At 38.0% G+C, this 14,315-nt stretch overlaps 1 protein-coding gene across 5 annotated transcripts in view; it reads left to right on the top strand.

Annotated features, from left to right (window-relative positions):
• LOC106081292 (lethal(2) giant larvae protein) overlaps positions 1–9,094 on the top strand; it is a 50,887-nt gene extending 41,793 nt beyond the window's left edge. For 4 of the 5 annotated variants that reach the window (XM_013243164.2, XM_013243165.2, XM_013243166.2 and 1 more), the window contains 9 exons: positions 1,329–2,107; positions 2,176–2,718; positions 2,780–3,294; positions 3,361–3,488; positions 3,556–3,661; positions 3,719–4,367; positions 4,431–4,876; positions 6,290–6,395; positions 7,919–9,094. In XM_013243164.2, coding sequence (XP_013098618.1) covers positions 1,329–2,107; positions 2,176–2,718; positions 2,780–3,294; positions 3,361–3,488; positions 3,556–3,661; positions 3,719–4,367; positions 4,431–4,876; positions 6,290–6,395; positions 7,919–8,051 — 3,405 coding nt within the window. In that variant the 3' untranslated portion in view covers positions 8,052–9,094. Of the gene's footprint in view, positions 1–1,328; positions 2,108–2,175; positions 2,719–2,779; positions 3,295–3,360; positions 3,489–3,555; positions 3,662–3,718; positions 4,368–4,430; positions 4,877–6,044; positions 6,182–6,289; positions 6,396–7,918 lie in introns of those variants that run through there. The other variant, XR_001220339.2, reaches the window with a different exon arrangement.
• Positions 9,095–14,315: the final 5,221 nt, after the last annotated feature.

Here is a 14,315-nt window from a genome sequence, read left to right as displayed (position 1 = left end):
ATGTTTAGACTTTCTAACTCAAAAATTTCTAAAATAGCCTATGAATTGTTCTGCACACTCATATATAAAAGACTGATAATTTCCCCATTTTTTGAAGCTTTTTTGAAAATACTCTGAAGGGTGTTAGATGTGTAATGTATGATTGATATCAACTACAAGTGGCTTCAAGTTATCATCAGCACATAAATAAAAAGCTCAATTTATCTTTACCAAAAAAAAATGTTGTCTTAGTACCTTTGGCAATTCAGTTATTGATATTTACCTATGTACGAGTAAATACAGGTGTGATAAAGAAGTGACAATGGAAATGATACCATACTTGATAGTACCATTCATAATATTTTTTATTAAACAAAACAAAATAACGTTTCATAGAGTTCGGCTCGTCATCGACTAAAGTTATCCAAAAAAAAATATGTATTCAAAATTAGGCAATTCATTGAAAAATTTAAAAGTGGATCCTTCGCTAGGTTTAGGTGAAATTTTGCGAAAGAAACAACCAGATACCAAGAGAAATGAAGGGGGTTGGTTAAATCTTGTAAAGAAGGCGAAGAAAAGCCATGTAAAAAAAGTAAGAACAGATCGCTCTAGAGAAAATTTAAAAAAATAAAAAGTGGTAAATTTTTCTAAGAAAATGGTAACAACAATAGTCAAAATCAGGAAAAACAAAAATTAAAAAAAAAAAAAACCTAAGCATGAGTCATAACTGGGTTTACATTCTGAAAAGTGTGTGGGTTTTTCATCAAGTTTCGGCACAACCGAACACACAAAGCTCAAAACCCGCATGGGTTAATACAGGGAACGATTAGGTAAACACCCTCGCTTTGATTTTCCTCTTTTAAGACCGTCATATTCGTTATGATTCTGATTTGAGTTTCATTCATAACTAGTGCAGAACGGCAAAAAGTCGTTATTTCTTTTTTTTTTGTTTTTTGCTTACTTTTCGGTCTTTTTGTTTTTGTTGCTACTGTTGTTGTTGTCGTTGTCGTTTTACAATTTTCATACAAGCAAGGCGAAAAAGAAACCAACTTCACCGCAAGAAAACCAGAAATAAGACTTACTTGTATAATCCGCCACCGACATGTTACATAGATACCTCCTCCTTCTCCTCCTTTTACTTGTGCATGTACATGATGATGTGGTGGTGTAGTAGTCGCAAGCACAAATACATTTGAAGATATTTTCAAGTCATTATTGCCACTATTTGAGTACTTTTGCGCTAGCATTTAAAAAGTAATTTGCCCAACGATCCAGCCAACCAACCGATGAAACGTTTACTAATTTCGCTTTCTTCTTTTGTTTTTGTTTTTCTCCCGTTTTCATTGCAGACCGCTCAACATGGCTTTCCACACAAACCTTCGGCCATGGCCTATGACCCCATTGCCAAACTCATGGCCATTGGTACACAAACAGGGGCCATCAAGGTATTCGGCAAACCAGGAGTAGAATTCTATGGCCAACATGCTTTGATCAATAATTTGGGGGCCGAATTGAATGTTCAGTTGATTGAGTGGGTGTACGGCACAGGACGCCTATTGTCTTTGACCGCCGCCAATCAATTGATACTGTGGGAACCGGCTGGTGCTACTTTGGTGGCCATTAAAACTCTTCCCTTTGATGGCAAACTTAAGAAGGTGTCCTCATTGTGCTGCTCCTTGGACAAGGACATCGTTTGGATAGGCACTGAGGGCGGTAATGTATATCAATTCGATTTACAAACATTTACGGTTAGAGAACCGGTTATATACCATGATGTGGTATTGGAACAAGTACCTCCCAGCTATAAACTAAATCCTGGTGCAATTGAATCGATACGCCAGCTGCCCAATGATCACAGTAAGCTGTTGATAGCCTACAACAGGGGTTTGTGTGTATTATGGGATTTGGAGACTTCATCTGTGCTTAGGGCTTATATAGCCCCAGGGCATGGTCAGAGTGTGGGTCTATTTGTCAACTCAACAGGCACCCAGTTTACATGGTATCATGCCGATGGTTCATATGCCACTTGGAACATAAGTAGTGGAGATCCGCCCAAGAATGTCAACTATGTGCCGTATGGCCCAGATCCCTGCAAGAGTATAAATCGCCTTTACAAGGGAAAGAGAGGGTAAGTGTAGAGGTTATGGCCTTAACTAGCATTCAAAATTTATTGCTTTCTCTTTGTCTCCTTGCCAGAACCACTGACCTTTCTGTGTTTTCTGGCGGCATGCCACGTTCGGCCTATGGGGATCATAACTGTGTTTCTGTGCACGACTCCGAAGGCAATAAAATTTGCTTGGACTTCACCTCGAAAGTTATCGATTTCTTTGTTACCTATGCTGAATTATCAGACACAGCTGAAGTTTTGATTGTATTGCTCGAAGAAGAGTTGTGTGCTTATGATTTGACAGACTCTAAGGTGCCTCCCATCAAGGCACCCTATTTGCATTCGGTGCATACTTCGGCAGTAACCTGCAATTATTTGGCCTCACAAGTAAACCAGGAGGTGTATGACAAGATCACCAAAGCCGGAGAGGAACAAGATCAACACTACAGCAACATTGAATGGCCCATCAGTGGCGGCGAATTGAACGAAGACGATGAGGAGGCTGGAGAAAATGAACCCAGGGAATATGAGATTTTACTTACTGGCCATGAGGATGGGTCTGTGAAATTTTGGGACTGCACTGGTGTCGTATTGAAGCCAATTTACAACTTTAAAACCGCTTTGCTGTTTGGGTAAGTGGCGGGAGCAATCCTTTCCTTTTTATTGCGTTTTAACAATCTTGAAACTCTTTAGTCATGAAAATCAAGACGACTTGCCTCCTGCCGAAAGCTCCGAGCAGATCGATGAATCTGATCCTCCATTCCGCAAAGCTGGTCTTTTCGATCCCTACTCTGATGATCCTCGTTTGGCGGTTAAAAAGGTTGCATTATGCCCCAAAACTGGACGTTTGATTGTAGGCGGCACCGCTGGCCAAATAGTTATAGCCCATTTTGAAAGTGATGAGGCCAAGAAGACTCCTCTGCAGTTTAGCGAAATGAATTTAGTTAGTGACCGCGATGGCTTTGTCTGGAAGGGCCATGACAAGTTGAATGTGCGTGAAAACTTACTGGATGCCAATGCCGATCCAGTGGGCGATGAGGGTGTCCACATCACAGGTGTTTTGCAAGTGTCGCCCCCGGCCAGCATAACATGCCTGGCATTGGAAGCCAATTGGGGTCTGGTGGCCGGAGGAACCGCCCATGGTTTGGTGTTGTTTGATTTTAAAAATTTCCTTCCGGTTTTCAATCGCTGTACCTTGAACCCAAATGGTAATTACAGCACCACCACTCTCCTCCATGTTCCTCACTAATCTGACGTGTCACTGTCTTTTTTAGATCTGACTGGTGCTGGTGAGCAATTATCACGCCGCAAGTCTTTTAAGAAGTCCTTGCGTGAATCATTCCGTAAATTGCGTAAGGGACGATCTACTCGCAATAATCCCACAAATCAAGTGCCAACCACTGTAAGTTTAAAAATCACTGCAAAAGTCATCACTTTATCTTATGTGCATTTTTTTTATCCGAGAACAGCTTGAGGCTCGTCCTGTTGAGCGACAGGTTGAGGCGCGTTCCAATGACGATGGCATGGGTTCTATGGTGCGTTGTCTACTTTTTGCCAAGACCTACATCACAAATGGTAACTTTAGGGCTTTTGAATGTTGACTCATTGACTTGACATCTCGCCTAATTTCAGTTAATATAACCTCGGCCACCTTGTGGTCAGCAACAAACGCCAGCACAATCTCGGTATTCTTGTTACATTTGCCCCCAGCACAAACGGCTGCTACGACTGTTCCTCCCACCGGCGTTGATGGCACCACTTCGGCTCCGCCCCAATCCCGTCGTGTGTCAGCCCAAATTGCTAAGGAAATTCAATTGAAGCATCGTGCTCCCGTCGTAGGCATTACAGTATTCGATGCCACCGGCTGTCCCGTTGACCAGTTGGGAGGAGGCAATGGCACTGCTCCACATCGTGTGCTCATTGCCTCGGAGGAACAATTTAAAATATTCTCTCTGCCCCAATTGAAGCCCATTAACAAATACAAATTGACTGCCAATGAGGGAGCGCGAGTTCGTCGCATACAATTGGCCTCCTTCTCGTGCCGTGTGCCTGCCGAACTGGTGCAGGGAGCTCAGTCTGGTAGTTCGCCCACCAAATCGACAAGATCGCAAGATCACAATGAGGGGGCGGCCAACACCAGCATGGCCTCGGGAAGCAATATTGAGAATTACCATGAGATGGCTTTGGTATGCCTGACAAATATGGGCGATGTGATGGTATTGTCAGTGCCCGAGTTAAAGAGACAACTGAATGCAGCCGCAGTGCGTAGAGAAGACATAAAGTAAGTGCACAACGTTTCTTGAGTATTAATTTGAATGTCTTTAAGAGTATGTTTGTTTTACAGCGGTATATCTTCTCTCTGCTTTACCAATTATGGTGAAGCCCTCTACATGATGTCCTCCTCAGAGCTGCAACGCATTGCCCTTGCCACCTCGAAGGCTGTGAGCCCCCATGGTACTATTGAAGTTGATCAATTGCAGTTAGACGAGTCAATGCATAATGAAAATGCCGACAAGGAATCATTACGCGAAGAATCTGCTACAGCATCGCCAACAAATGCCCCAGCTGCTGCCAAACGAGCTGCCACCACAGTTACCACAACGACAACCAGCAAGTCAATTGAATCAGATCATGCCGGACTTACCAATGGCATTGGTGAGGGCAATTCACCCAATAAGGCAAATGAGACCATTAGCAGTTCCATAGGCGATATAACAGTGGACTCTGTGCGAGACCATTTGAATGCCACCACCACAACATTGTGTTCCACCACCACCGAGGAGACAGTTGGTAAGAAGTGTGCATAACACCTATGCCATGTGTAATTTGCTTTAACTTGGTTTTTAACTCATTGTCTGCTTGTTTTTTATTTGCATGTGTGTGTGTGTGTGTGTGTGTGTGTACTAAAACATTGGTATTTTGGCATATTAGATGGGTGGTAAATTATAGCTTGGTTTGATTTGCAACAAATAAAATCGAATATTATCTATGGTATTTATCATGAAATTTATGGCCCTGCATTGTGAAACTTGCGCTTTTAGATTTTTGGGAAATTTTTTTACACAACTTGATGGTATGCAACTTGAAGAATATTTTTTTGGTCATTTGGGTCGTAAACCACTAAACACATAGAAATGGTATTGTGACACTTTATAAGCTTGCTAAATTTACAACAAGATGGCAGGCATGTAAAAAAAATTATTTTTAACCATTTGAAGCAATGTGTGGTGCTATCTAATATACAGGCCTGTTTCAGTTTTCGAAAACGTAAACGAAAGATTTTGTTTGCCTTATATCTTGCAAACCTTACCATATCTATGTTTGAATGGATACTCTAATCAAATTTCTATATATTAAGAGGAATCTCAAGTGATATCAAACCATAAAAGAAGAGAGAAAATATAGGCACAACAATTTTTTTTTTTTCGTTTTGCGTTTTCGAGAATCGGAACAGTTTTTTTTTAACTAACCATAAGAAGTAAAATTCAATATTGTCGTTAATTTATATAAAAAATCTAGGTACAAATGGTTAACTGGGGCAAGAATAGAACTTGTAGGTCGAATATCTCCGAAACTGTATATCCCTCATAAAATACAACCTTTTTACAACCTCTATTCAAGAGTAAAGGTAACGGTTTGAAAATCAGACTTATGCAAGGTTCGGAGGTTCTAGATGACCAACTTTGCACATCTACCTTCAGATCTTCAGATATTTCCATCGGTTAAAAAATTTAGGAATTTACTTTTTAATTTTTATTATGGAACGTTTTTGCTACCTAAAATCATAAAACGAATTACTTACACAAATATGCTAAAAACGCCAACATGTAATTTTTGGCACATTTTTAATCTACGTGTCATTTGCGATGTTGAGAAGCCCATCAATAATCCATGTTTCGAACTCTTTTTTGAGAATTAGATAATTAATTTAACTTTTGTTCATAAATTTGCTTTACAGGCGGCTGTAGATGAATGAACGGTTAAGATTTGGTTGTATTGATAGTATTAAAGTATCCTACCTCCTACCTATCCACTGCATGCACTTTATCCCATTGAATTTTTAAGTTTTCTTTATGATCATTACAATATTTTAAGGTAATTTGTAGTTGCATTGGCTTGCAAAATTGGCCTTTCCTTAGGTGGAATGATACCTTTCAAAAAATGTCTACCACAAATCTAAATTGAAAACTGTCTATTTTTTAGGTCGTTTATCTGTTATGAGTACCCAAACAAATCAGACACTAACCAATGTCAACATGAAAGACATTTCCGATATAAATATACCAAATTTAATGGATTTGACGCCAAGGTAAGTGATAGTAGTAACGGCATTTGTTCTAAAATTAAATAGGTAAAAACAAGTAAGAGCGTGCTAAGTTCGGCCGGGCCGAATCTTATATACCCTCCACTATGGATCGCGTTGATCGAGTTCTTTGCGCGGTATCTCTTTTTCAGGCAAACAAAGAATAATGCATAAGAACAGTTACGCTATTGGAGCTACATCAAATTATAGTCCGATTCGGACCATAAATGAATTGAATGGTGAACATTGTAGAAGTCATTGTGTAATATTTCTTTGCATTTGGATAAGAATTTCGCCTTGTAGGGGCTCAAGAAGCAAAATCGGGAGATCGTTTTATATGGGAGCTGTATCAAGCTATAGATCGATACAGACCATATTAAACACGCATGTTGGAGGTCATGGCAGAAGCCATTGTACAAAATTTCTGCCGAATCGGATAAGAACTTCGCTCTCTAGAGGCTCAAGAAGTCAATATCAAAGATTGGTTTATATGGCAGCTATATTAGGTTATATACCGATTTGCGCCATACTTAACACATTGGTTGGAAGTCACAACAAAATACCTCATGCGAAATTTCAAATCGATCCTTACGTAGCACATTGTATCCGTGACAACTGTGCAAGCTGCAGGTGTTGGTCAGCTTTGTCTCCTGGACCGTTGCAGTTTAGTTGCAAAAATGATACATTTCCCTGCACTGGCCTGGGAATACTTGGGCTGGGATGCTGCCGTTGCGTATATTGCCGTACGGAAGAAGTCGGAGGGGGTCACATAGTCCGACGACGATGACGCTTGTGACCCACTGCTGGCTATGTTCGCACAGCACCTTGCGACAAATCCAGTATGACTATACACCCGTAGTGAAGTGAGGCCAGAGCAAGATCGGAAATGTACCCACTCCATGCACCGGTTACACCTCACCGACCAATGATGGAGACGTTTCTGGCAAACCGAACAGAACCAGGGTCCGGGGTTTTTTCAATCCCGCCACGGACCAGAAGCGTGCGGAGAAGGCACTCCGGGATGTGCCTCTCCCATGACGAAAAAAGACGAACACCTACACTAAGGCGGCAGCCCTTGCCGATGAGGCTTCCATCAGGTCAATCCGGTACGTACAACCGGCTGCCATGGGATTGATGGTGGTGATAAAACAAAGCTTACAAATACCTTTAATTCCTAGTCGTCCAGACACTAGCTCTCAAATTTATAAGACATTTTTCTTCTCCCAAATACCTTTTATTTGATTCGCAAATTGGTATTACCGATCTATATGTTCGTAACGGTGGTTTTCATATTCGACTATATGTGAGAAGTTTGTCCCTGTTCCTTAATGGAATGGGCAAATTTGTCTTTTTGCCACAAATTGCCTTGATTGGTAGTTATGTCCCATTTGTGGGGTGTTTTGGGGCCAAGTGCCATATTTTTGAAGATTTGTTTTTAGTAAATTTCTTTGCAAACATTTCATTATCAATCTTGAGCTTTGAGAAAATTTAATTGATTTTTGTTGTTTTTCATGATCCTATTTTTACAGCAATACCACTGAAACCAGCACTAGTTCGGTTGTCATCAAATCTGTTATAACCAGCGTTTCCCATGAAAAGACAAATGGCGAATCTGAGACGATAACTACGAAAACAACCACCCATGAGGAAAGCCAATTTTAATTAATTCCAGCATAGCATATATATATATATACACTACTATCGATAATATATTAAAGATCCCGACGAAATGAAAACCATCATCTTAGAGGAGAGTGCACTGCTACATCCGACGACGCGCATGTATTTTTTTGTATTCATTCATTCGTTCTCTTATTAGTCAGTAAGTTATGCCTTCTTCCTGTTGTCGTCTTCAAACTCACACACACACACCCACTAAACTTTAGTTTTGTAAGAAATGCGTCTTATATGTCCACAAGAACTTTTGTGGCCTCATCCCTACAAACCCTTAAAAAAATCTTCATCAATCGATTCATATCATCTTAAACTCATGTATCCAACCAATCAGCCAGGCTTCTGAGGTTTATCTACTGTTAGAGATACTGTATACGTATCAGTATCATATTCGTTTAACATTGTAGCGAGAGTTTTTTTTTTTTAATCGTAGGTCTCTTTATATAAATCCATAGCCATCCATAGCCTACATATGGATGGCTTATTTTATTTACAACAACCTCTAGTATTAAACAAAAGTACACGTTATCAAATAGTTTTTGACAACAAAATGTCACATGACTTTTTTTATATACAAAACACATACAAACATACGATCGTTTTTTTAGTAATTAGTTTATTTTTTTTTTACTTACACACAATTGCAATTTGCACCTTAAAAATGCAAACACTATCGTTAAATATCGTTGGAAAAAATCAATGTTATTTTAAGTTACACATACATAACATTCAACGAGCTAATTTCCAAGGCGAATTCCTCATTCCTATTCTCTAAGCCGATGTTTCAAGTGAACGAACGAACAATTGTGTTGTGGAAAAACGAAAAAAAAATCCTTAAACGATCCACATCGTTACAGCAACACGTCCAATACATTTGTGGTTTAAAAAACCCATTGTTTTTCGTTATTCCTCAATAACAAGAAAATAATGTATTTTATTGCCTTTACAAATTTAAATCTAACTGAAATCGATTAAGGAAAAGCAAATCAAAAGCATTTATTAACAAATAAAAAACCGTTTTTTAATGTTAACGTACCATACATACATTCTTGAAAGTACAACACGATAAAAGAAATGCCTTACATAATAAAAATAATGAAAAAAAAAATATTGATAAATTTTCAATTTGTTTTCACCATTGCCCAAACTCACCACTAAAAATCAGCTAATCAGCTGACCAAGGCAAAGATTTTAGGAACATTACAAGACATACAAACTGCTTGGTCTCCCTAATATCGTTAAAGTGACACAGTTTAGATTAATGCAAGTTGGCATGTCGAATGCAGCTTTTGTGTTCCTTCGTAAATGGAAAATTATTTTATTATTACGAAATTACGCTAAGTTGTGTTGAAGAAGTTTTTTTTGCATAAACTTTTCTTTATCTTTTGGCACCATTTATAGCAAGTTTAAAGGCCTATTTTTTATTTAATGGAAAAATTGTAAAATGTAAACATCAAACCGCAAGTCAAAAATGACAGTTTCACACATGTTTGTACTTAAACTGTGGCTTTATTAGAAAAGAAGACCAAGCAGTTTGTATAAAATTGCTAAAATCTTTGGAACAAGCAAACGAAAGTCGTTCATTGGAGGGCCACATTCTCTTATTGGGTCTGGCTTTATAACTTTGTACTTCTATTCCTTTGTATCTTTTTTTTTCAACTGAAGTTAATCTTTTTATTCTCGTTTTGTTTTTTCGTTTCCACTTTAGTTTGCATTTAATTTAGATTTTAAAAGATAATTTCAACAAATCTTCGTACGTCCAACTGTTATAAATGTTTACAATTTTTATTACATACGCTATATTTACATATGTATATGTAGATGTATCAGTAGCCTCAATTCAATTTAAAGCATAAGACGTCGTATCAAAACAAGTTAATAACAAAACGTGGAATACTATTTTTTGGACATTTTTTATGTATTTAATATTATAAAAGTATATTTTTTGATATTTATAATAAAAATCAGATATTTTAATAAAAAAACCAAAAAAAAAAAAACATACAAGTTTTTTGCTTTCCTGGATACCATGATAGAAAATACCGTTATTTTCGAACACAAAAAGCGGGCAATACGTCACTATGCGGCACCCATCTGACGGTTAATGTTAATCGTTAGGGTTACCAAAAAGCAGTGCTTATTAACCATAGAGGTGTTCTATTTACCCATTAAGCCTAGTACTGACTTCAACTTATAGCCCGAACAACTGCCAAAAATTAGTGGTACTGAGTTCTATAAGCAAAATAGTAGCGACATGTTGCTGCACCAACTCTAATGTTGCCTTTGTTGTGCATTGATGTCTGACTTATGTTTGTGTTCTGGCAAAGAATAGAGTCCATCGGATTTCGCAATAACTTTTTTCGCTGCGAATGAAGTCAGTATTAGGCTTCAAGCAGAGTTTGTCACTTAATTTGTATGAAGTAAAATGCTTATTAAGCGGCTTGGTTTATCCCCGCTTATTATCGGCGTTTATTAAAACATATGATGGCATCATTCGATCGGAAAGACAAAACTGAAGGGAAAGCGGAAGACACAGCATCTGAATTGCAGTGCATACGTGGCTGAATAATAGAGGTTAGACCACTTCCCGAAAACAGAAGTGAACATTATGGATGTCAAAATGTTACAAATAACACAAACAGAAGAAAACATGAAAAAAGAATGAATTTAAAAAAGAGTACAAGATAGCATCACCAATGGCAAAATTTACAAGAAATTGTCGGCTGATTGCTTGACACAACCTTATTAATTGAAACCTGCACTGCACAGAACTAAAATAAAACACAGCACATAATATATGGCAGAATGTTAGAAAAGTTTAAATTTTGTCCAAATTGCCCCTGTGCCTTAATGAAATTTTCACGGTCAAATTTGATTTGAGTTACGTTTATAACTTCCAACTGTAATTAAAAGAAAAACATATCTTAGATTTGTGTCACCCTGTGTTCCCTTCATCGGCTTAGTTATCGATCGGCGTGGTATGCAAAAAATCGTTATTCGTTTAATTAATAGAGGCTTTACAAGGCACATCAAGATGCGTGGTCTTTGTAGTAGTATTGGTGTTCACATAACCATCAGACATGACTGAAAAATCAAAATCATTTGATTTTTTCGATGATTGGCGTCTATCAATTACCGTTTACACAGAAATGTGTTATCAGTACTTGACAGGTATTGTTTAACACGCTCTGCCCTAAATAAAGTTATAAAAAGGGAAGAAAAGCATGGAAAATAAAATAAAATTAAAGAAACGAAAAAATCGATGTACATTTTTGGCAAAAGCTCTAATCAACACGTACACACGTTGAGTACGATCATTATATGGACTAAAAAAGCCTATAACATATTATCCCAAAACAGACAACCTCCGCGCAAAATCTTTTTAATTTGGTTTCGTTTAATTTTACAATACGAACGGCATAAATGTCAACAAACAAGCTCAAGCTCGTCCCAACTTAATATGGAAACCAATGGTCGCTACAACATGGTATTTGAGTCAATGACATTTACTTTTCAACTTAATAATTAAGTAAGCAGTGCTTCAATTTTTCGATTAAGTGAAGAGAAAAGTATTTAAGAATATGGTCATTGTAAAAGTACTGGTGTAAACAAAGGTGTATTCGCCACATGTACAGATAACCATCACCCATGGCTGAAAAATCAAAATCGTTTTATTTTTTTGATGAATGACGTCTGTCGATTACCGTTTACACATTCTGTGACAAATAAGGTTAGGAAATGAGGAATAAAGTATGAAAAATTAAATAAAATCAAATCAAAGAAAAAATCGATGTACCGTTTTTGGCAAAACTTGTAATCAACATATATATTGGGTTGCCCAAAAAGTAATTGCGGATTTTTTAAAAGAAAGCAAATGCATTTTTAATAAAACTTAGAATGAACTTTAATCAAATATACCTTTTTTACACTTTTTTTCTAAAGTAAGCTAAAAGTAACAGCTGATAACTGACAGAAGAAAGAATGCAATTACAGAGTCACAAGCTGTGAAAAAATTTGTCAACGCCGACTATATGAAAAATCCGCAATTACTTTTTGGGCAACTCAATACACGATGAGTACGGTCATGATGTGACGTCTAATAGGGCCATTAGAGTTGTATCCAAATACACTCTTATGTTAAATAGTTTGTTTAGATTTTAGGGTTTTTTCTACATTTTGCTAATTTTTCCACATTTTTAATGTTTTAATTTATAATTAATACGCTGTACGTGGCAATGCAAATAAAGACTTGTATGCCAATTTGGCTGCGTACAGAAGTTTGATAGAAGAGTGGGAATTTGCCTCATCAAAAATTTCCTTCTTGCAGCGTTTTAAAATGTCCATTTTAAAAACAAAGAAAACTACGTGTCGGGGTTATCAATTCCTGTGAACTTTCGATAACGTGTAGCTGTAAACGATAAATCTCATGGGATCGATAACTTACCATTTCCATGTATCCGAACCAGAGAGCGAAGTCGAACCTTTTCGACGGCGCCGGCGGCTTGGCCAAAATCTTTTTAGAGACCGGCGGCTCGTCGGAAGACATCGGCTCGGCTTCGTTCTCTGATACGAACATCTTGAATTGAAGTCAAAGTTGTTATTTACCTTAAGATCTCGTGGAGAAAAAATCTCGCGGAGAAAAGTCTATCTCGCGGATATCAAACGCCTGCCCGCCCTAATAGCTTCGAAAGGTAGTGTCAATGCTATGGAAAGACAACACTAAGAAAAGTTTGTTTTGGTTTTAATTTTATTATGTTTCGAAAGTCGGCGAAGAAATAAAGCCGTATAAAATCAAAGTGATTTTCTGATTCATAATTAGATAAATACGTTTTCATTGTAGCCGCATATTTGCGGAGGGGAAGCAGTCCTTGACCAGCAGTGATCCTGGAGATCGTGTTATTCTCCTGTTAAATAATAAGATAACTTGACATGTAAAAAAAATAATAAGGAAAAAATAATAAATTAAAGTAATTTATAAAGGTATTCGTTTGATGAAGACAAAAAGAATTGTTTAGCTAAATTAAGAGAAGAAAACAAAACACAAAATATAAACGACGAAGGAAGCTCCCGAAGCAAAGCATAATGTGCGTAAAAGGTGAATGCGAAAAAAATTGAGAAAGAGAACCAATTGTGTGGTGAACAAGATCCTAAAACAAAATATATAATGATAACAACAACAACAAAAGAAACGACGACAGCATAAAAATTCAAACTGAATCCAACGGGCAAACTGAAAAAACGAAGTCGACGATGACGGTTTGTCTGAATTAAAGAAGAAAACAATCCAGTAGGTACACACACCGTACCACCGTAGTGCCACCTTCATAATAGCAAACAGAATAAGTGTATCCATAAGATACACATTGCCCCTACCAGACACAACAACCAAAAAAAAGCCAAAAACGTTAGCAAAAAACATTACAACACCAAAAAAAAAAAAACAAAAATTTGATACGTCCTACAGTATATATTGGGAATAATAAGGAATTAGTGAATCAATGAAACCGAAAACTCTCCCCCCAACATTTGGTGCCCTTGTCATTCATACGCCCATTCTCTTTGGTTCACGGGGTGGCGGTGGCGTCTGCATGCAACAGACCAGGGTGTAAATGAAAATCCAAACAGAAATCGGCACCTTCATTTCAAAGTAAATAAACATCTCCGCCATACATTCGATCTTGAGTGAATTGTGGTCGAGCGATTGCGATAGTGTGTGTAAATAACGTGCGTAGTGTGATCTGTTGAGTTGGTGGTAATTAGCCTGGCCAAGCCAAAATAGTTGTGCGCTAAGGTATGCGGTGTGGCATGGAATTCATTGGTGCCCATGCCCATGCCTATTCGTCTCACTGTGAGTAACGTCGAACGCTTTAGCAAATATACAAACAGTAGTAGACCAGTGTAAGTCGTGCGGGTGTTAAAAGTGTGTGTCCGGAAATTGTGCATAGTTCGAGCAAACTCCGTCGTTTCGAAACCAAGTGTGAATTAATCGGCGCGAGCGCGAATACCGATAGACAATCAAACGTCAAAAATACGACGTAGAAACGCAGTTTTGCGTCATCTCTTGCCGTATTCGGGCGGATTTTTTTCTCACAGCCTTTAAAACCTTGAAAACCTGTACAAAAACAATACCAACGAACTGACACAACGCCTCCTGGTGGTAGAGGAATCATTGCCATTGACAAAACTAAAAAATCCACTTATCAAGTCAGGACTAACAAACAAATCCACGAACACAAACACCACCACAACAAC

This window comes from Stomoxys calcitrans, chromosome 3 (genome assembly GCF_963082655.1).
Source record: "Stomoxys calcitrans chromosome 3, idStoCalc2.1, whole genome shotgun sequence".
Lineage (NCBI taxonomy): Eukaryota > Metazoa > Arthropoda > Insecta > Diptera > Muscidae > Stomoxys > Stomoxys calcitrans.
This window is presented reverse-complemented; position numbering and strand designations above follow the sequence as displayed.